Source organism: Coturnix japonica, chromosome 12 (genome assembly GCF_054131305.1).
Source record: "Coturnix japonica strain WE chromosome 12, WE-NBRP24, whole genome shotgun sequence".
Taxonomy (NCBI): domain Eukaryota; kingdom Metazoa; phylum Chordata; class Aves; order Galliformes; family Phasianidae; genus Coturnix; species Coturnix japonica.
In genome coordinates this window covers 4,189,664-4,211,135 of record NC_140674.1, presented here as the reverse complement: position 1 = coordinate 4,211,135, position 21,472 = coordinate 4,189,664, and the positions used below count along the sequence as shown (strand labels likewise).

General features: G+C 52.0%; 1 protein-coding gene across 2 annotated transcripts; it reads left to right on the top strand.

Moving 5' to 3' along the window:
• The first annotated feature begins 476 nt into the window (after nt 1–476).
• Nucleotides 477–20,330, top strand: KY (kyphoscoliosis peptidase). Of its 2 annotated transcripts, XM_015871304.3 has the most exons (14): nt 477–634; nt 4,469–4,518; nt 5,363–5,419; nt 9,811–9,873; nt 10,558–10,620; nt 11,424–11,498; nt 11,660–11,701; nt 12,040–12,090; nt 12,851–12,933; nt 13,179–13,287; nt 14,192–14,309; nt 16,936–17,124; nt 17,679–17,869; nt 18,556–20,330. In XM_015871304.3, the coding sequence occupies exons 1-14, from the start codon at nt 594–596 to the stop codon at nt 19,458–19,460; spliced, it is 2,037 nt and encodes a 678-aa protein (XP_015726790.3). In that variant the 5' UTR covers nt 477–593; the 3' UTR covers nt 19,461–20,330. The 2 variants fall into 2 exon arrangements, with proteins under 2 accessions (XP_015726790.3, XP_015726791.2); XM_015871305.3 differs by lacking the exons at nt 477–634; nt 4,469–4,518; nt 5,363–5,419 and adding an exon at nt 6,123–9,189.
• The last annotated feature ends 1,142 nt before the right edge of the window (nt 20,331–21,472 follow it).

Sequence of the window (21,472 nt, the reverse complement as noted above, 5' to 3'; positions counted from 1 at the left end):
CAGGCTGGATGGGGCCCTGGGCAGCCTGAGCTGGTGGGGGGCAGCCAGCCCACAGCAGGGGTTGGGGCTGGGTTAGCCTTAAGTTTCCAATAAACCAGCACAAGGCCAGTTTATATTTCTTCTTTGGGCAAGAGCCTGTGGTATTTAAAGAAAACACAACCAACAGTATCCTGCTTGGTTTCGAGCCAAGCCTCTCAGATAACCCAGGTGTATTTAAAGCCAGCCACAGCCCAGGTATATGGCTGTCCCATCCCTGCACGTGGTAGGTGCCACCACCCTGCACTGCTGTCCCCTATCCTTCCCGTCCTGCACACTTCAGTATTTCCCATCACACACGTCAGCATTGCTTACAGGAACAGAAAGCCCATTGCAATCCTTCCATGCATTGGTACCACGCCTGGCCAGGTGATCTGACTTTCCCTTTGAGCTGTAGCAAATGGCTCTTTCACTGTGACTCAAGTTCACAGTGCAAAGATCGGAGTCAGTGTGCACTGCACCTCACTTCCTCCTCTGACCTCCTGTTGTCCTGGTTGCATGCAACAAGCAGAGCAGCTACCTGTCTCACCTGGCAGTCTCCTCCACACTCCTGCTGCATGGAGAACATCAGGAGCTTCTGCATCACCTGGGCACAGAGGTAAGGGCAAGCAGGATGGGTGCTGGGCCAGAACAAAGACTCCAAAATCCTGCTTTGAGGAGCTTTTCCCCTTCACCTCTGCACATGCTGTCTGAATGACAGCAGCTTCTGGGCAGGATGGTGGTCTTGGTTCATTGTCAGAAATAAATTCATTTAGGAGAGAAAAGCAGGAGGATTCGTCAGATGGTCTGGGCAGCACAGGTGGGAAGTGGGGGGCTGCCTGCCCACCTCAGAGGGCAGCAGACAGGAGCCTGGTGCAAACACTGCAGCACTATAGATCTGGGGATTAAATAGTAGGTTGACACCACAAGGTGCCTGCCCCTCCACGTGCAAGCATAGGAAAAGCATCATCTCGTCTAAGCAATGTAGCATGGAGTCATTTGTATGTGTTACCAAGTAACTGAGTTATCAAGCACTACTTTCCCAGCTAATTGGTGCCCTCAATGATTGCTGATGGGGAGCAAGCAGCGCTGGCAGCATGACAGCCCCGTGCACCACGGCCCTTGTAGGGAAGGTAAGGGCAGCAATGTCACCAAGGTTCTGCTCTGTCACTGAGCAGGCAACTTTGTGAGAGAGCAGGCAAGTTCAGGAGGGCACAGGCTGGGTAGAACCATGGCACTGAGCCCAGCATGGCACTGGGCACCTGAATGAGCTCCTTTGCTCTTCAGGACACAGAGCAGTTCCTTGGGAATATACCATAATCCACATAGACAACAGTCAGGTCCTGGTGCAGATATGACTTCAGCTGTCAGAATGCCAGGAGACCAAATAGTCCGGGGGCCAGGCAGCAGATAGCAGACACTGAATTCTTCCATTTCATGCTCCATAATGGACCCTTGTAGAAGACCTTTCCTACAGGTCCCTCTCTGCCATCAGACCTATGCTGAAGCGAGTTAGAAGCAACTTGAGTCTTCAAGTCACCGCTGATAACTATTGGCAGTGAGTTTCCAGGCTTGGGGCTTGCAGAATTAACATTTAAAACTCACGAGACCCTCAAATACCATGACACCAAGTCGCATGACCTTTATGTCAAAGAGGTTTAGGTTTCTTTTTCTTTGACTTGCAGTGTCCAAACCATAAGGCTCACATATCTGTACTCACCCCCATCCAAGAGCACTAGGAACCCATTTCTCAACTAAAACCAAGGTTGTGGCTCATTAACTGATAATGAGAGCCATGATCCCTAATGCCCCAAGCACTGCTGGACAGCTGCACTACCAGCAGCCATCTGCACCCCAGGATTCCCAGCTCTGCTTACTCCTTGCATTCAAAGCCCAGGCTCATCTCTGGACCAGACACCCAGAAGAGCACATTCACGCACTGAGAAGATGCTTGGCATCTTATTTCTTCCTTCCTGAGACTACCAGCTTCCTATTTTCAGGACAGGCTTCATAACCTAGACCTTGCTACGATGCTTCCAGCCCAGCTCTCCTGTCCCACTTACCCAGCATTAGGACGGTGTTTTGCAAATACAACCTGGCTCATTTGTAAATGGTTCTTTTTCAGTGCAGGTGTGTTGCAGTCACCTTGAGGCTTAAGCCAACTCATAAAACACTTTGGGTCTCAGTTGGAATTAATGTCGACCAGGAGCTCAGGCTGAACGCAACCACTACTGAGCAGGTCCCTCACATTAGTCCAAGCTGGATCACAAACAAAAGCTCTTTGGGCAGAATTGGGAACAACTTTATGTATTTCACAAGTTAAAAGAAGCAAAAGGACTAAAGCTCAAATACAGGATATTAGAAATCTCCCAATGCAGACGTCCCTGAGCCCAGGAACACGCTGCACTGAGTCCTCAGCTCCCCACACATAGCAGCCCTCATTCAAGCTTTATTGCCAAGTTTCCACAGCTTTGATAACACACAGTCCTTAAAAAAAGAGAGAATGAAAAAACCAAAGCTGATTTGATAGAAAACCTTGCATCAGCCTGCCTTAATTCAGCCGGCAGAAATCAAACTGTGGAGTCAGGTATTTGACAGCTAACGCACCACACTGAATGAAAGCCTGTTCCTAACTCTTTTCTGCACCGCCAAGGTGCACGTTTCAGATAAAAGATGTGTTTCCGAGTCATGCACTCACTGCCCAACCTTCTGCCTCACGTTCCTTGCTCTGCCAGGCCACATCCGCCCTTGGGCAGGGAGCAGGAAGGGATGGAGCCCAGAGCCTTGCAGTACCATAACTCCACATTGCTCAAAGGCCGAGAGGAGCCAGCCCAGCCCAGCAAAACCCATGCAGCCCTCTCTATCTGTATGCACAAATATACATAAGGCAGAGCTAAAAAGACAGAGTCAGCGCCTCTCTGAAGCCCTGCAGATCCTATTACCACCAGCTCCCCAGCGCCCTGCGGCACGCACGCTCTTTGCAGCAGCCGTGGGCCTGGCATGGTGCTGAGCAGATGGCTGCAGTGACTTGGCTGGGGAAAGCTGTCAGCCCCCGGCTCCGTGCCTCACATGATGCGGCCATGCCACCTGGGCCTCCCACGGCACTCCAGGCCATGCATCAAAGGCAATGCAGGCATTAAGGCATCACAGAGGGGTCCTGGCTAAACCCCCAGCCCACCCTGCACACCCCAGTCCATCCACATCCTGGTGTCCCCCATCTAAGCCATTCTAGGATCTGCTACACACAGTGGTGCTCCCTCATAAACACCAGCAGTGGGCTGAGGGTCACATTGTGCCCTGCTCCTCAGGTCCCAGGTAGTGCTCATCGCTGCTGTTGTGCCTCATCATCCTCCATTTAGAAACATACAGGCTGAGTACAGCCCATGGGCAGCATGGCTGTGCCAGCTGGTCCTCCTGCAGCTGGTGGCACCAGGAAGGACAACTACCTATGGTGTCTGCAGGGATGGGGCATTGCAAAGCCTCAGGTCTTGCAAAAAGCCTTGAGAGAAGAGCACAGCCCGGTTACTTCAGCATTATTGCAAACAGCCACAAGCACGAGTGAACCCCAAAGGCTCCTCTTGCAGCTCCGGAGGAGAGCCAGCACACATCCATACTGAGACAGGCAGCACAGGGGCTGGGAGAGCGGCCCCAACTTCCTGGCACTCGGGGAATCTTCCTAGATCACATTACATGCATGTGTCCTTGGCTCGTCTCTGTACAGTTGAAAAACACCGTAACGGGAGCCAGCTGATTGAGACAGCCGGCTTTGCAGAGCAAAACCCAGGGAAACAATTCCCTCCTGTTATGCTCAATTGCAGACCCGCTGCTTTCACTCAACCGCCCCATTTGCTCACACTGCGGCAGCGCCGGGTGCCGGCATTGTGCAGCAGTGCTCCTAGCATGACCTGTCCCACGTGGAAGGCTGCTGGTGCATGGGGGATGTTCCTAGGCACTGCCACCACACAAATAAATAACGATAATAATACTCTGGGGGGGCTTGCTAGCACGCCCTGTCATCTGAGCCAGTGTGGATGGAAAGAGCACGGAGCTGGCTGCGGGGTGCTGCGAGCGATTTGAATCCACTGACATTTGGCTGCCAATGGGGACGGGCTGGCTGTGTCTTCAGAAGGGAGCACAAAGCTCTTCAGTGAGCCCAGGACGTGCTGAGCCATCAGCATGTGGACCCACGGCACCCTGCTGTGCTGGGGCAGATGGGCTCCCAACACACAGCACTCAGCTGCAGTCACCCTCAATGGGCCGTTCTGATCAAAGTCAACACTTTCAGGGTGATGAAGACGTTTGGAAAAGTACCATTCCCCATTTACACTGCAGTGCAGCATCGAGGGGTTGGTAACCCTAAAAGTAACCCTAAAGCAGACGGGGATGTGAACCAAGAGAGCAAGAGGTGCCTTCCTTCCCAACCCACAAGCTGATGGCTGTGTTGTCCTTGCAGGCTGTGCTGCTGCTGCTGCAACAGAGGCGAAGACAAACCCACCGAGCTCAGTTAAGTTTGCTATGGGACCAGCAATGGGGTGGTGCTGGCATGGAAGCAAAGCAACCCCAAGCACTGTGCTGGTGCATGGAGGGCATGGCCTTCCCTCTTCTTCTCTTCCACTTTCTGGGATGCGTGGGAAATATCAAAGAATTTTCCTTTCCTTACCACTTTGGCCACTCTGAATCCCAGCATGCCTGTTCTACCTTTAAAAACAAGATGTGTGTTGGGCAGGAGCACGGGAACGGGAGAGTAACTGGTGGTCACTAGGCAAGTAGCAGGCTCAGCTGGGTCTTAATGTTGCATCAGCACCTTGGGCACCTGGCACTACTACCTACAGTCAATGAGCAGGCAGAGGCACCTGGGCTCAGTGTAGCAGGAGCCCCCTGAGCAGCACCCATCCCTCTCCCAGCAGGAAAGCCATGCGAGGGGCACTGTCCTTGCAGCCATCTCAATGACACAAATAACGTGCCGCAGAGCTGAGGGGGATAAATGGTAAACCTCCAGCTAAGAACAATGATAATGAAAGAACAGAAGTGAAAATTCATTACCTGCATCTGCTTGGGAGCTGCCCTGAGGGAGCCTCTCAAGCTTTCTGGGTTGCTTTAACCCTCTGAGTCTGGCTCCTGTGCTTGCTCTGATGTGCTGGTTGTGATTCCTTCCCTTTTCTTAGTTTGCCACTTCTTCCATCAAACAACCATCTCTTCCTTCTGGTGCTGTGCATACAGACCCATGGCACTGTGCCATTCAAAGCTCAGGTTCCTAAAAGCAGGCAGGCAGAAAGAAAAGCATAATGTGGTTTTTGACCCATTGTTCCAGGAAAAAAAGCCTAATAATGCTTTCCTCTATTTCCAGCAACACAAGTGGAGGTGAGATCAGCAACTGGACAAGACCAGCAGCCCAGCTCCACAGGTGAGTTCATTTCCTCCTGAGCAAAGATGTCTCCCCTGTGAGCTTTTGGTCTCCTAGGGCAGGCGGATGCATTACCGCACTGCTTTGTATACCTCTGAATGCTGGAGATGGTTATCTCCTATTGTAAAGGTGATGGGAATGAGGAGGGCACCCACCTCCTCTCAGTGCTCTACAGGGCTGCAAGTCAGGCAGTGTACCAGCATACCTAGTGGCTTCAGCCAATGCATAGCTCTTCCAAGGCATAGCAAAAGGCCTGATGAGGTGTGAAGGTTTGACAAAAGTAGCTTAGTGCTCTGTGGTTTGCTCATGACCAAAGTGAGCAGCCTTGAGAGTAGAATGATGCAGGCAGCCCACATGGGGTGGTACCAAGTGATCCTAGAGGAGGGCTACAGGGGCGTTGTGTGGAGGAGAGTAGGGCTGGCTGGCTGGGGCAAAGCCATGCATCTGCCTCCTGGCCCACAGAGGGGGGAGGCAGCCCCTGGTTCACCTCCTGGTTCTTTGACAAAACCTGAACTTACATGTGATGGAAAGAGTTCTGCCTCCTCCTGGACACGTTCCTCCTGTCAGCCAGTTTTGTATGTCGGAAGGGATGCAAGGCTTCCTTTCTGGCTCCAACGCTTGCTCCAAATTGCTGGTGCTAGCTGTGCTTTGTTCTCTATGTCATCACTTCCTCATTAGAAAAATAGCCTGTCACTCCTCCTGGTACTGTGCATATAGGACCATTCCTGATCTCAGAAATATGTGAGGCCAGCAACCAGACCCTCTGGTTCAGGACCCTTATGTAGCAAAACCAGGTATGCCCCACCCTAATTAACTTAACCTGCTTCCAGCTGGCATTGTGTTAGAAGAGGATTCATGCCTTAACAACAGCTAGGATCCCAGCTGGGATCACCCCCCTGATCAATAAGAAGCAAACTGAGCTGTGCTGAATGTCAGCAGAGCTGTGTTCTGACAGACATGACAACTCATCTGGGCACAGAGGATGCAGGAGGGCACAGAACTAAAGCACTGTCCCCACTGCTCCTGTGTCACCGCCTGGCCTCATGCTGCACCTTAAATGCATCCTAACCCCTCATGGCAGGGCTGTCCCAGCCACCAGCTCATCTCCTGGCTACGTGGATACTGGGAAGCCAAGCACAGGGGTTTATAGTTCAGTGGAAAGTTCTACTGCCGTCTTAAATCATAAAGCACAGCTGCTGATACAGCAGAAGCTGCAAAACGAATGGAGCATTTGAGCAATCTGAGGGTTGGAGGCCGTTGGGAGGAGAATAAGCACAGTGTCTTGCAGCTCTGCTGGAGGGAGAGGGAAAGGAGAAGTGAAAAGAGGAGATTAAAACTCATCAGAATGCCACTGTAATGCTCTGTGCAGCATGAACGCATCCTGGCACTTCAAAGTTAGCCTGCAGTTGAGAGAAGAAAATGGCAGCTGAGATTTGATGTCTGCAAATACAAAGCAACGTGCGTGGCAAAAAAACAAACAGCAAATATGGATGCACACACATGCAATAATGAGCTCTAGAGGAGCTATTCTGGGCCAAGAGAAGGACCTGGGGCATCACTGTGGATTGAGCTGCACCAGCCCAGTGGCAGGTGGGCAAAGGGCACAGGGAAGAAAACAGAACCTGTCCAAACCCAGCAGGGTACAGCACATAGAACTGCTGACCCAGCTCCACGTCTCCAAGTTCACATCCTGCAGGACCAGCAGTGGGGATCTCCTGTAGCTGAAAAGTCCACCAGAGGCTGGCAAACCCCTCCTGTACAGCCTCCAGATCTGCACTGAACACAAAATGCCCACAGAAGAGTTAATGCACACCCCTCGGCCAGGCAGCCTGCAATCTTCTTCTCCACCCAATGGGACTCAAATAACCTAATTCTTGCTCTACATTTGTATGGGCTCTCCTTCCCCTGGATCACCCCCGGAGAAATGACAGCTACGTGGTAAATACATGTAATCATGGCAGTCTGATAGCTTCTCTTGTTCTCTGGCCATTAATTCATCTCCCTGGGACTTAGGTGAGCATTTTGCATCCCGCAGCAAATTCAAAGAGCTGCCTTTATTTTAAAATCAACGCAACCATAAGAAACTTTGCTCCTTTCCCTCCTCAAAATGTAGATTTTCAGTTTCAAAAATACCCTGGCACACAGACAGCTGTTGCTGGCCATGACCTTATCTCAGGCCAATGACAGATTTCCCATGCATGAGAAATCACAGGGCTGTAACAACCTCTTGAATGCCCCTTGTGCCAAAGCCAGGGCTTGGAGCTGATGGGGCCAACAGTGAGGACAAGGCAAAGTGTAGGGTATGGTGTGGGTCAGGGTACAGGGTGCAGGTGATGGCAACATGATGCTGATGGCTGGAATGTCCAAGTCCCCATTAAAAGAAAGAAAACATCAACACAACCACGAACAAAATGCATCAGTTCTCCTCCCAGCTCCCGTGGGTATGTTCTGCTGGGGGCTTGCAGCACTCTGGCTCATAACTATGATGTAACCCAGGTTGCAGCAGTGCTGCCTTCTTTTATGGGTGGCTTCTACCTGGATTTGTCCTTGTTGGTGCTGTACCACCACCTTCCTGGCAATGGAGAGGATCCAAGCAATGAGGATGTGCAGTTTGGGAACAGCAAGGAGAGCACCAGGATGGGAAGCAGCAGCAGAGTGTGTCGTTCTCTTGGTGCAAGGCAGACAGCAGGATGAAGCAGACAGGCGGCCCGGGAGGGTGAAGTGTCGTAACAACAGCGGCTGCCCATGGGAGAGGGATGGCAGGGAGGAAAGGGTGCTGCGGGCAGGGCCGGAGCCAGGCGAGAGAGCGCTAAAGGCCAGCAGGCAGGTGGCGAAGCAGAGACCAGAAAGTCACCGTGGCCATAAATCTCCGGGTGCGGAGACGGGCAAGCCCCAGGTGGCTTGGCAAGGCTGCTGGCGAGCCCAGCGGTGCCCAGGCGGACCGGCCAGCAGCCGCACAGTGGGACAGAGGCCAGAGATAAAATTAGAATAGCGTTTCCCTGCCAGCCCCGGAGCTGCTAACCCTGCAGCGCTGCCCTGTTTTTGGGCTGGGGGTGTCGCTGGAAAAGTAGGATTTTTTGCTCGATGCCACCACCCGCCCGGTGCCTCTGCAGCGGGGATGGTGGGAAGATGATTTGCTCTTGCGGGACAGCCCGTTAGGCTGCAGGCAGCTTCCCCTGCTTGCTCTGCTCCGTGCACCGGGCGCGGTGGGGAGGTTGATCCCCCCACCCCGAAGCGGCTGCCGGTGCGCTGTGCTTCCAGCGGCTCTTCCCAGCCACGCCGGGCTGCAGCTCCTCTCTCCTCAGAGCAGGTTATTATTATTTCTGTCCCTAAGCATCCTTTAAGTTTCCACTTGGGGACAGAATCAGAAGGGAAAGCCTTTTAAGGATTTCTGCCCGCTGGGGAAAGCGAATCTCCCCCAAGCCAAGAGAGCTCGCGAGGGGGATTTGAGTGCAGGCAAGCGCTCAACGCCGAAAGGGCAGAGCGAGGGGAGGGGGAGCCCAGGGCACGCTCTGAAACCAGAGCCCCCGGCCGAAGCGCGGCTCCTTCCCCCGGGCAGGGCTCTCGCTGCCTCCTGGCCGCGCTCGGCGTTGGCAGAGCACGGATGGTGACCGAGCGGGGCAGCTCGGCTCGGCGGCAGCTCAGCGGTGGCCCTGCCGCGATGGGGACCGTGGATCTGAAGGATGGTGCCAACGCCGTGGCGATCAACCTGCTGCTCATCGTCCGCCCCGAGCGGAAAGGGCAGAGGGACGGACTGACGGACGGCGCAGGTAAAGCCTCGTCCCAGGGAGGGGAGGGCTGTGAAGGTGCCGCGCCGGCTTCTCGCTGGGGGCGAGGAGCTTTAGAGCAGGGCTCGGGCTTTTCCCTCTGCGTGTGTTGCAAAAATAACCCTAAACTTATATTGCAGGAGAGCCGTTCTCTCTTGCACGGTGCCGGGTACGGGTGTGTGCCGCTGTAGGTGACAGGTGACACACGGGCACTGCGAGGACCAGGCGCGCACCTCGCCTTGCTCTGTGAGCACGAGACGAAGCTGCAGGGTGTGAAGGGTGTGCAGGCTTTGTTCCCACAGGTGGTTGCCCGGAGCCATTTATAGCTCCGATGCCATCTCCCTGGCTCCCAGCCTTCAAGGGGTCTTCCGAAAGGCTGTAAGCGCAGGGAACCCTCCCTGCTGGAGGAAAGGGAGGAAAGGGGAGATTCAGTTCAAAGCCTCCAGGGGAAGGCTGGCTGCTGTGCTGATGCCCCCTGGTTTGGGGATTCGTAGGAGGAGAGAAGGGAGCTGCATGGAGAGACCCGATCGCCGCGCTTGTCCACACATTTATGTGGGAAATAACGCCCAGCTGACACCCCGCTGTGCCAGCACTGCCTGCCAACCTCGTATTTATATTGTACAGGTCTGAAGGATGATGGAAATGGAAACAGCAGACCGCAGCCACCTCTAAAGAGAGCCCTCAGCGGTACGTTGTCTTCCCACTCTGCGTGTGGGGAAACCCCGCTACCAAAAACCAGCATGCAATATCCACCCTCCAGTGTTTGGTGCCCAGCTCTGCTCTCCAGCAGCAATATACTGGGAGCAACCCGTCCCCTTCCAGCACTCCATGGGCTTTGCTGGGCACAAGATCCTTGGGTCACTACGGGGGAACCCTTCATGCGTCCTCACACCACAGCCAGGACATGTTGGTGACACCGCTGACAGCGGTGCTGGAAGAGCAGGCAGCACTCTCGATCCCTTAGCACCCCAGGGATTAATGTATTCCCCCTTAATCATTCACATTACTGTCTCAGTGGGCCGCCTTCTCCCCCATGTAGTACAGGGCAAACCCGCAGGGCTCTCAGCTTTCCCAAGTGCCCCACGCTGCCTATACACAATTAATTGCACAGGTCTGAGACACCCCAACATTTTGGCTGCTCCCAGTGTGGTGAATGCACATTTGGTTACCAGACACCCATGAGGGTGTGCAAACTCCCATTGCTCCAGCCCATGCCCTCTTCACACCACACAGAGCCATCACCTCACCCTGCACCATCACCCACCTGGCACCACTTGCAACCCTTCATCCACATCCGTACTACTCTGCAGAGCTCACACTGGGCTCTCTGCTCTCCTCATGGCACTGAGCTGTCCTCCTTCCTCCAAACAGGCCAACAAACCCCCAAGGAGCCCCACAAGCAGAAGGAAACTGTTACTTCTTATACTAATGAAGGTAAGTGGCCACACAAGAGAGATGGGTTTTCCGGAGCAGAGATTTAGGGATCTCTTGCTCAAGCAGTTTTGTAACAAAACATGCTGGGACACCCCAAACTAGTGAAAAATGCCTTACAGTGATCCCACAGGAACTCAGAAAGCCCCAATCTCCAGTGAAGCTTTTGGGAGCATCCTGGCATGCCGAGCACTGTGCTCCCAGCCACTGCTGCCCCTCTCAGGCAGTGGCCTTTGCCAAAGTCTCTCATATCCCAAGTCAAATCATTTCCATAGCTTTGAGCCTTTTTATGTGTCATTCCGAGAAAAATCAATGAGAGCCATTGATTCTCTGTTTACCGTATCTCCATGAAGGACTACTTAATAGGGCAATAAACCTCTTCTTCAAGCTGCCACACGATCCTCGCTGAGGACTTCTGCTTTATCGCCTGTTACACTTTAACAGACTGCCTTTTTTTTCCCCTTTTCTTTATGAGAACTGGGAAAACATATATATATATTTGAGATCTACAGTAGGGGTGACTGTGCTTTCTCACTGTATGGTTTATTTGTTCTGCCAGTAAAGTGGAGGGCTCTGGTCCTTTCACAGGGCCAGAGGTGCTGCCTGTTCTGCTAAAGCTGAGCCATTTCAGTTAGACTTGATGACCTTGGAGGTCCTTCCCAACCCAGATGACCCCGTGATTCTAGATTTGGACAAACATGACCTGGGCTTGGCACACAGACCCCTTGGCTCAATGCCACTCACCTTCCCGTTCTCTTGCTGATTCGAGCTCCTTTTCCCAGCGTGTTTGTCACCATTTCTTTCAGGAACCCACGTGACAGTGGAGATCCATCCCAAGGGCACCTCCCCGCAGTTCTTCAAGAAGCTCTCCTTTGGGAAAGGTACGTCCTTGGCTGAGGAACCACCGTGGCCATGGCAGAGGGGACATCCCTCCCTCTGCAGGTGTCACCCCTCTGAACCAGGGGGACACTTCATCCTTATGCGAGGTGCCGACTGCTACAACCTCACAGCAGCTTCACAGATTGTGCTGTTGTCATTGCAGGTCCCTGGAGAACACCCAGCCTGAGAGGCCAGGACAACAAAGGTGAGGCTGCCTGCTGCCACACAGCCCCGTGCTGGGGGGTTGGCCCTGGAGGGAACCCACTCCCACTTCCCTCGCTGAGGGCTGTCACCTCAAAGCTCTGGAGATGCCACCAGCCCCTGGGCCAGGTGCTGACCATGACACCTGCACATCCTCCAGGCCAACAGTAGTTTGGCTGGTGTCTGATGTCCCCAGCCCTGGGGCTGCAATGGGAGACATCCAGCAGCTGAGGAGCGCAGAGCACAGGGATAGCCTGGGGACTCAGAATGCATCTGTTTCTCTTTGTTCTTCTTCTCTTGCCAAGAACTGCTCGCCTCATACTTTCTTGTGTTGTTTTCCAGCTTTTGAAAGGACCGAAGCCCCACGGCCACCAAGCACAAAAGACCTGCATGGTAACTATCTGCTGTACCCCCTTCCATGCTGGCCCCAGGTAGAATCATAGAATCGTTTGATTGGAAAGGAACCCTTAAAGGCCATCTAGCACAACTCCCCTGCAATGAATAGGGACAACTACAGCTCCATCAGGTGCTCAGAGCCCCTTCCAGCCTGACCTTGGCTGACTACAGGGACAGGACATCCACCACCTCTCTGGGCAGCCTGTGCCAGTACCAGATAGGAAGCCTATCACTCCTAAAAGCTCCTGCAGGGCACAAAGCAGTGATCTGATTTGTCCTACCATGACCACATCCACCTTCCCAGACCTCCATACATCCACAGTGGCTTTGGGACTGTCACACACTAGAAATGTTCTCAAAGCTCCGTGCCCCGCTGCCGATGTTGCAGCCAGGCTCTGTGCTCACATCCCAGCTGCCCAACCTGCTGAGTTACTCCAGATCTTGCATTTGCATTGAGCCTCTGCAGCTACAACCTGACAAAGATGAAAACCAATAACCAGCTTTAAGAAAATAGCCAGTTCCCAAAAGGCAACAAGTAATTTTAGGATCACTATGTAGCAGGAACCTTCAAACACATAGATCCGCTTTCACTCTCCTATGGTCAGCCTATAGCCCTTTGCAGGGAAAGCTGAGTTAAACAAAGCTCTGCATACACAGGTGCCCTTATACTCACTGTCCCTGAGCACCCACTGCTGACGTCCCCACAGGCAGGAGCAGCCCTCCCTTCCCCAGACAATGACAGCTTGTTTCTTCCCAGTGTATCCATGGGACAAATCCTCTTTGAAATCCCTGGCAGTGGATCTACAGAAATTTGAGAAGCTGGATGCCTATGCATTAAAAGTAAGTCTCACTTGTGCCTCCGTCCCTCTTCCCTGCACACATCAGCAGCAGACACCCTGCTCTGGGAGGGAACCTGTGACCAAAAATACATCTTGCTCGAAATGTGGAATTAGAGCTTTGTACTTCTATTTTTAATGAAGCTCAAGACACAGCAGCATGTGCTGTGCAGGACCGGGATGGGGAAGGCAGGGGATCCACCTCAGTGCTTTTTCATGCCAGTCTCACAACGCTTCCTCTTCCAACAGGTGAACAACAAGGGCAGTGTAGAAGAGCTCGTCCAAACCCTGCTTAAACAAGCCCGGACCGACCTGGAGAAAGTCCGTGTCATATGGATGTGGATATGCCACCACATAGGTAGGCTGGGATCTTCCACTGAGGAGATAACGCTGCTGCTGCTGCTCCCATTACACAGCTGTTGTAATTTACTCCGTGGGTGGTTTCACACAAGGGCAGGTGGTGGGTAGAAGGAAGTGGTCATGGCACTGAGCTCTTTGAGTTTAGGAAGCACGTAGGCAGCACTCTCAGACACAGGGTCTGATTTTTGGGTGGTGCTGCATGGAGCCAGGGGTTGCACTCAATAATCTTTATGGGTCCCTTCCACCTCAGGATACTCTGTGTTTACCCTGAAATGCATCCAGAGGTTATTCTACCACCTCTGCTTCCACACTCCCCATCCCAGCACTGCCAGGCCCTGCAAGGTTTGCGTGGGACTGCTATTAATATATACCCTACCCATGTATACCCTACCATAAAAGCAGTACCTCAGAGAGGCCAGCTTTTATAAAACCTGTTTGGTTACCGTTTCTGCCAGTATCAACACCTTTCTGACCCCATGGGAACTGCCAACATGAGTCTCCCTTGCTTCTTCCTCCTAAACCCCAAAACAAGCAACACCGGAGTTTCAGGAGTAACCAAGGTACAAAGAGAAGGAAGGAAGTAGAAGGGAAACCTCTCCCAGCTGGAGAGTGGTGGTGGTCAATTGGATTTGCAGATTGCTTGCATTTTGCATGGGGTATTTTACTTCTCAGAAAGAGCAGTGAGGTGCTGCACAGCTGCACAGGGAGGTGGTGGGGTCACCATCCCTGGAGGTGTTCAGAGCCATGGGGATGTGGCACTGAGGGACGTGGGCAGTGGGCACAGTGGGGTGGGTTGGGGTTGGACTCACCCTGGTTGTGCTCACAGAGATGGAAGCAGTACCAGCACTGCCCCACGCTGCCTGGGGCCTTGGGATGAACTTTGGCTGTCTTCCTTCCCACAGAGTACGACGTAGTGGGCTTCCATAACAAAAGCCTGCGGCTGTGTGAACCCACGGACGTGCTGCGGACGGGGAAGAGCGTCTGCGAGGGATATGCTGGGCTCTTCCAGCAAATGTGCAGGTAAATTAAGCTCAGGAGCATTCAATGCCAGGGAGGGTTAACATCTGTTGTCATCTCTGTGCCTATTCTGTCTGCCTTTGCATTGACTGATGTGACTTTAAGCAAGACGCAGAACTTCAGCTTTCAAACCATGCTGTGGAAAAGCAGCAAGTCCTGGAAAGGTCAATTTGGCTCCCTCCCCACTCCCTCCCCAGCATAATTTGCTTTGTGCCATCTGCTGAGCTTCGCATCACATTAACATAATGGCAGATGAAAACACGGAGATAATTCGGTTAGCAGAGCCTGGGTTTTTCCTTCGAGTGTCTGCATGTGAAGGTTAAAAGCATGGCAGGACTCAAACCCGAAGGAAGGAGCTGCCTGCAGCACACTGCTGGGGCAGAGGCAGGTGAAGCCCAGCAGGAGCTTCCCCAGCCCTCCTGCCAAAACCCAGGCCCCCACTGCCCCACGCTGCTCCCAGCTGCCACCCATTGACCATCAGTCATCAGCAAGGATGCCAAAAGGACCATTGGCTTTCCACAGCAACTCATAACATTTAGGAAGGTCTTCACCTTCAAATTAACAAAACTTAAAAGGAAAAGGACAGGTTTTAAAACAGGTAATACCATGCCAGATGCCAATGATGCTAACTCAGTAGGTACTTCCAGCCAATAACCCGTGACATCCGATCTTGCTTTTTGAAGAGTAAAATAAAGAAACAGGATGACGAAATATGAATTTATGACCGCATCTTATGAACCACTTATTAGCAGTTAGAAGTGGAGGAAATTATCGTCTGTTCATTAAAAGGCATGTATTATTCATTAAAAACAATCTTCCCAAGGAGCTCTCTTCCTATTTAAAGGCTATGCTGGTGCACCTCGCATCTCTCCATTCCAGGCTGGGTACCAGTTCTGGGAGGTAGGACTGCTCCTGTCACCCAGTCTGCCATATCTGTCAATGAGATAAATACTCAGCTCCTTCCCTCAGAAACCATAACCAAAGCCATCTCCTTCTTGCAAGACAACCAACCCCCTCATTCTCTCTTCTCGTGGGTGAACCTCCAAGTCTGGAGAAGACAGACTTGCTTCTTTCTTCCGATGAATTCATCAAAGTCAGCCAGGAATTGAAGGGAAGAAGTTGCCACTGAACTCAAGTGATGCCTGTAGCAAGATCTCAATTGTTTCCTACTCCTTTTGAAGCAGAAAAACTATTCACCACCTTGGTGCACCAAAACACCTAACCATTCAGGTGCACCAAGCAGATGTTGGCAACTGCTTCTCAGCTCATTTCTTCCAGTTCCAGCTCCTTGCATCTCAGTCATTTTCTACCATCACATTACTTAGTCAGGCAGGAGATCCTCCATCTTCCCCCTGTGTGGTGAATTTGGCTCTGTAAAGTTCTACACAAGAGCAGAGATGTGATCCCACACTATTCTCACCAAGGCCATTCAGCTCCCACAAGATGCTGTAGCCTGCTTTTGGCCTGTCCAGTATCAGAGACCATCAGTGGGATGCTCTGACCTTCCACTTGGGAACTCTGAACACACCTGAGCACAACTCCTGCATTGCCTTTGCTGATGCTTAAGTGTGAGCACAGGGCAGGATACTGCCTGCACACCCCAGCTAACAAGAGGTCTGGGCAGTCCAGGAGCATTAGGTGCCACTCCCGGCAGCACATTGGTGATGCCCCATCCCTGGGGGTGCTCAGGGCCAGGCTTGAGGGGGCCCTGGGCAGCCTGAGCTGGTGGGGGGCAGCCAGCCTACACCCAGGGTTGGGACTGGGTAAACTGCAGGATCCCTTCCATCCCAACCATTGTGTGATGCTATGAAGCTGGTGGGGCTGTTCTCCTTAAAGCAGCATCACATCCACAAAACAAGTGCACCTCTATAAGCACCACCAAACTGCCAGCGACCAGCCAGTACCACAGTCATCAGACCTGGCTTCTTTACAACCACGCTAATTATCTTCCCTGTAAATGCCACTGTTCCTCTCCCTGAATTCAGCCTTCATTATGCAGCACGCACAGTTTGTCACTGAAGGTAGCTGCTCCAGCAAACACGCTTCTCAATGAAGAAGAAAAATGTCAATACCGTCCTACACAAAAGGCAATCCTCTAAGTGTGGCAAGTTGAGATTAATGCTGAAATGCGATGCTAACATTAGAGTCAAAGCAGAGAGCTCATTAACACACTGCTTACTTAAATCCTATTTAAACTTCAACAGGTATTCATTATTTATATATGTGTATATAAAGGGAAACGTGTATTCATTTGAGGCTTAGGCAAGCACAAGGCCACACTGTAAGGAAATGCAACCAGACCCCACAGCACTGTGAGGTCTGAGGCTGTGGCTGCTGCCAAGCACTGGGCCTCCTGCTCCATTGAGAGCACAAGCATGAGCAAACACACTTCTAATTTATAATTACGTAGGCTAACTGTGGAGATTATCAAAGGGATTTCACTGCAGTACAAAGACAGAGAGCAGCTCAGCACTCTGTCTTTGTCCTCCTTCTCCTCCAGCCATGCTGCACTCATGGTGCATTGGGCAGAGGGGCAAAGCAGGCAGAGAAGGGCCCATTCCTCCTATGGGACATTCCCCAGTGCCTATGCAAAGGCTGCAAGAAAAGCAAAATCCTTGTTGCCTTTCAGAGTCGCAGGGATCCAGTGCATGAAGCTGTCGGGGTACTCCAAGGGCTATGGGTACAAGATAGGGCAGACCTTCCAGGGGAACTCTGACCATGCCTGGAACGCCGTCTACCTCGATGGGAGGTGGCACCTCTTGGACAGCACCTGGGGAAGCGGCACTGTGGATGATGCCTCAACCAAGTTCACCTTCAGGTAAGGAAATATTCACTGTCGTAGCACAAAGACCCACCACAAAGGTGAGTGAATGGGGACAGTGACACCAGTGGCAAATGTCATGAGGCATTGCAAGAGCTGAAGCTCTGAGCAAGGCACTAGGGCTGCCCATGCAGGGGATGGAGCATGTTCCTAAGCAGGCAGAAGCACAGCAGCTGCTGGAGGTGCTTTGCTGTTCTTTGCTCCCATTCCTTGTGCTTTGCTTCCATTTAAGCAATGCAATGAGGTGCTGGATTCCTGGCTTTTGACTGCGCCAGCAAGTGCCTCACTCTCCAGTGCCAAGAAGGGCCTTCCTCTTTCCTTGGGAGCCTATTGATCCAGAAGCATTTTGCCTTGGAGATGCCATTTTCCAGCAGTTCACCTTGGAGATGGGAGGCTCCGGTCCCTTTTCTCCTTGGAGGTCTTCAAACCCACAGCTCTCAGTAGCCCAAAACGCTCTGACTTCCTCCCACAAAACCACCACTGCTGCGCGGCGGAAGAAATAACTGCTTATCATTACTCATTTTCCTTTCATCTCTTCCTCCTCCTTCCAGATACAACGAGTTTTACTTTCTGACTCACCCGGCTCTCTTCGTGAACAATCACTTCCCAGATAACAGCAACTGGCAGCTCCTCAAACCAACGCTGACGCTGAAGCAGTTTGAGAGCAACCTGCAGCACAACAGCGACTTCTACAAGCTGGGGCTGCTGGCTGCAGACCCACAGACAGCCCTCATCCAGACAGGTAACCCCTTGTCGTGTCAGTACCTACAGCACAAGATTAGAAGCGTTGCTGTTCATTTATTAGCAAATGTAACCTGACAATGAGATTAAAGCCTTTTGCTGGGTTCCACAAGGTTGATTTATAGAACAATGCATAGCCGGGAGCTTCTTTATGTCATACTCCTTAAAGGGCTGAAGGAACTAAGCTAGATGGCTGTTCTCCTTGAATGCAAGGAACACAGAGTTAAAACTGAAGGGCAACACCACTGTATGGTTTCACGTTGTCCTCCAGCATGCTGTGTACAAGCTTTACATGGCAATGGAGGATCTCATGTCTGTGTGCCTTTCTACAAAGCTCCTTGGTGCAGCTGCTGGGCTGAAATCAGCTTGAGCCCATCAACGTGAGCCCTTCTTGACCACTCAGGCTGCTGGCACTTGATGCTGCACACAGGCTTTCATACTCCACAGGGACACTTTCAGTTTATATTCTACAGGAGCACAGCTCCATTTCAGTTTATGTTCTACAGGATCAATGCATGTCTGCAAGCCAAGGCCACTCAGACCTTGTTCTTTCTGAGGGGCACCGATTCCTGCAGACAGCTGCAGCTCTGTAGCGCAGTGACAATCAGCTGGGGAAGGTTCATTTCTCATACATACAAAAAATGCACTAAAACTCCAATGTGGTTTATTTTCTTATGTGTTTTGTAGAAAATGGAACAGCCACCATCTCAGTGGAGTGCCGCCCGTCCACATTATTCACCTTTAAGCTGGAGGGAACAGACAAGCATGGCTTGTTGACCTTGAGGAAACAAGGGATGAAGCTGGAGCTCTACCCCCAGAAGACAGGACGCCAGGAGCTGCAGATCTTTGCCAGACCCTCCAAATCCACTGAAGACGTCTACACCTGTGTGCTGGAGTACATCGTGGAGTGCAAGTCCGTGGACAAGAGCAGGCGCTTCCCAAAGGACCTGCACCAGCCCGTGGGGCCCAGCTGGTTCACAGAGAAACAGGGCTTCCTGCGGCCCTCGCACCCCGACCCCATCATTCACACCAACGACGGGCGCTGCTCCCTCACCTTCACCCTGGGGAAGGACATCAGCATCCTGGCCTCACTGCACACCGACAGCAGCAGCCTGAGCGAGGAGATGAGCAGGCAGCACATCATGCAGATCCAGCGCGGCAACCAAGTGGAGTTTAAGGTCCATCTGCCCCACGCGGGGAGCTTTGTTCTGAAGTTCTTCACCAAGAAGAAGTCAGACCCCGGCAGTTACAGCTTCGTCTTCAACTACCTCATCACCTGCCTGAACACCGAGGTGAAGTGGCCTGCCTTCCCACTGAGGTACAGCAAGTGGGCCGAGGGCTACGAACTGCTGGAGCCGCTCTCCAGGCTGCTGCCAGCCAACCGCAATGTGCAGTTCAAGCTCAAAATGCAGGGCATATCCAAGGTGCTGGTGCAGGCGGGGGACACCTACACACTGACCCTGAGCAGAGACGGCTTCTGGGAGGGAACCTGCAACACTGCAGGGTGCACGGAGCTCTTCGTCATGGTGCATGAGAACGCCAATCATGGCTACTACTCACACATCCTGAAGTATGACATTGAGACGCAGTAAGGCCTCCTCTTCGCTCCCCGACTCTCCTGCACCACCCAACTCACCCCAAACCAACGCTGCTTTGTTCTCCCAAGCAAAGTTGCTCCTGCGAGGGCTCAGAGGCAGAAAATCCCATTACAAAGGGATCAACCCCCTACCCAAGTTTCAGTAGCACTGCCCAGGAAACGCTTTGGAGAAACCAACGGCCATCTGGCCTTCAGCAGCAATGGCTGCTTTCTAAACTACGGACCATAAGTGAAGTCTTATTACGACTACTTAGAGTAGCACCCTCTGGTTCTGAGCAGCACTATAGAACACGGGGAATTTCAGGTTATTTCAACCAGGTTTCTTTAGACATCCCAGGAGAGAGAAGTGTTGGGAAGGAGATACAAAGCAACGTTTTCTTGTGCACTTCATTGTCTTACGCATTCTAGTGATACTGCGAAATGACTTCTTACACTGAATCTTAAACTCAATAAACAAAATAATTTTTACCTTTTTATATTAGAGTATTTGGATTGTAAGCACTTTTTTTTTTTCCCTGTACTATTAGCACTGTAATCGTATCTCAAGCATAGACGTGTTTGCACAACTCAAAACATAGCAAAATGGAGAATAAAGCGCTTGATAATCGCTCCTTCCTCCAGCTTGTCTGTGCAGAACTGGGACTGCTGAGCTCATAGGGCTGCATGGGGCTGAGTGATGGTATCACCACGTACAGCACATCCCATAACCTCCTCCTGGAGAACCACAGTGCATACAGCGGTCTGATACTGGAGCTCACCGACACACCCTGCAAGATCAACACCTTCATCCACCTCTGATGTTAGTGTGATCTGACGGACATTGTGTTTGCTCTTGGATTTACAATAAATCTGCTCTTGTTTTGCATTCTGTTTCATTGATCTCATGATACGAACTCCTCCTCACAAAGATGCAGCATTCTGCATGTAAAACGTGCGGGTTATCCTGGTATTTCCCTCATCCCCACCAACCAGGTGAGAGTTTTTCATACTTTGAGACAAGGAAGCTCCATACATGACATAGAATCATAGAGACTGGAAAAGACCTCTCAGATCCTTAAGTCCAACCCAACCCCACTGCGCCCACTGCCCACATCCCTCAGTGCCACATCTCCACAGCTCTGAACACCTCCAGGTATGGTGACTGCCCCACCTCCCTGTGCAGCACCTCGCTGCTCTGTCTGAGATGAAATTCTTCCTAATATCCAACCTGAACCTCCCCAGATGCAACTCGAGGCCATTCCCTCTCATCATATTGCTGTTATTTGGGAATAGAGGCCGACCCCCAATTTGCCACAACCTCCTCTCAATGCATAGAAAGTTTGAAGTCCTGCCCTCCTGTGGGCTGGCACTGCCTCAGTGAGCATCCATGGGCACAAAGGGAACAGAGAGGGCATCTCCTTTGTCCTCTGCCTGGTGACATCCTAGGGAGCGTCCCCTCCTCTCTTGCAAAGTGCTGCAGCACTCAGACCCTGCAGTGACATGCACGTACATAGGCACAAACATTTCATACTTTGAGAGTGACCAAAAAGTACTTTCACAGCTACAACTGTAGCAGGCAGAGCCTGCAGCAGCTTCAGAGATGCTGCCCTGCTGCAAAGAGAACTACTGCAAACGAATTGCCACCTTTGTCTTTCAAGCACAAAGCAAACATCTGGCTCAGCATCTCATCATCCTAGCTCAGATGTTTAAGAGATTCATTGGTGCTACTGGAAATATGAGCTCAAAGGCAAAAGCAACAACTCTCCATTTTCATTAACAATACAGCTGCCAGTGCTGGCGCTTGTCGCAGGGGCTGTATGATGCTCGAAGGCACAGAGGAGCGCCTGCAGAACATGGCACCCCTGGATGAAAGGAGCTCAGAGGCCTGCACCTGCTGTGACACCTCCCCCCAGCACAAACCCAGCTCTGCCTCCTCCCCTTCGTCAAAGAAATGCCCATACCCCAGCAGAGATGAGGAGAGCATGTCTGGCAGTACAGATAACCCACAGCCAACACGCATGGAAGCAT

What these genes read in the sequence shown, in the direction of transcription:
- KY (XM_015871305.3), top strand. Translation starts at nt 9,024, where the DNA reads ATGGTGACCGAGCGGGGCAGCTCGGCTCGGCGGCAGCTCAGCGGTGGC. An exon ending in CGGACTGACGGACGGCGCAG is followed by an intron (nt 9,190 to 9,810) that starts GTAAAGCCTCGT and finishes TATATTGTACAG; the next exon opens with GTCTGAAGGATGATGGAAAT. An exon ending in GAAGCTCTCCTTTGGGAAAG is followed by an intron (nt 11,499 to 11,659) that starts GTACGTCCTTGG and finishes TTGTCATTGCAG; the next exon opens with GTCCCTGGAGAACACCCAGC.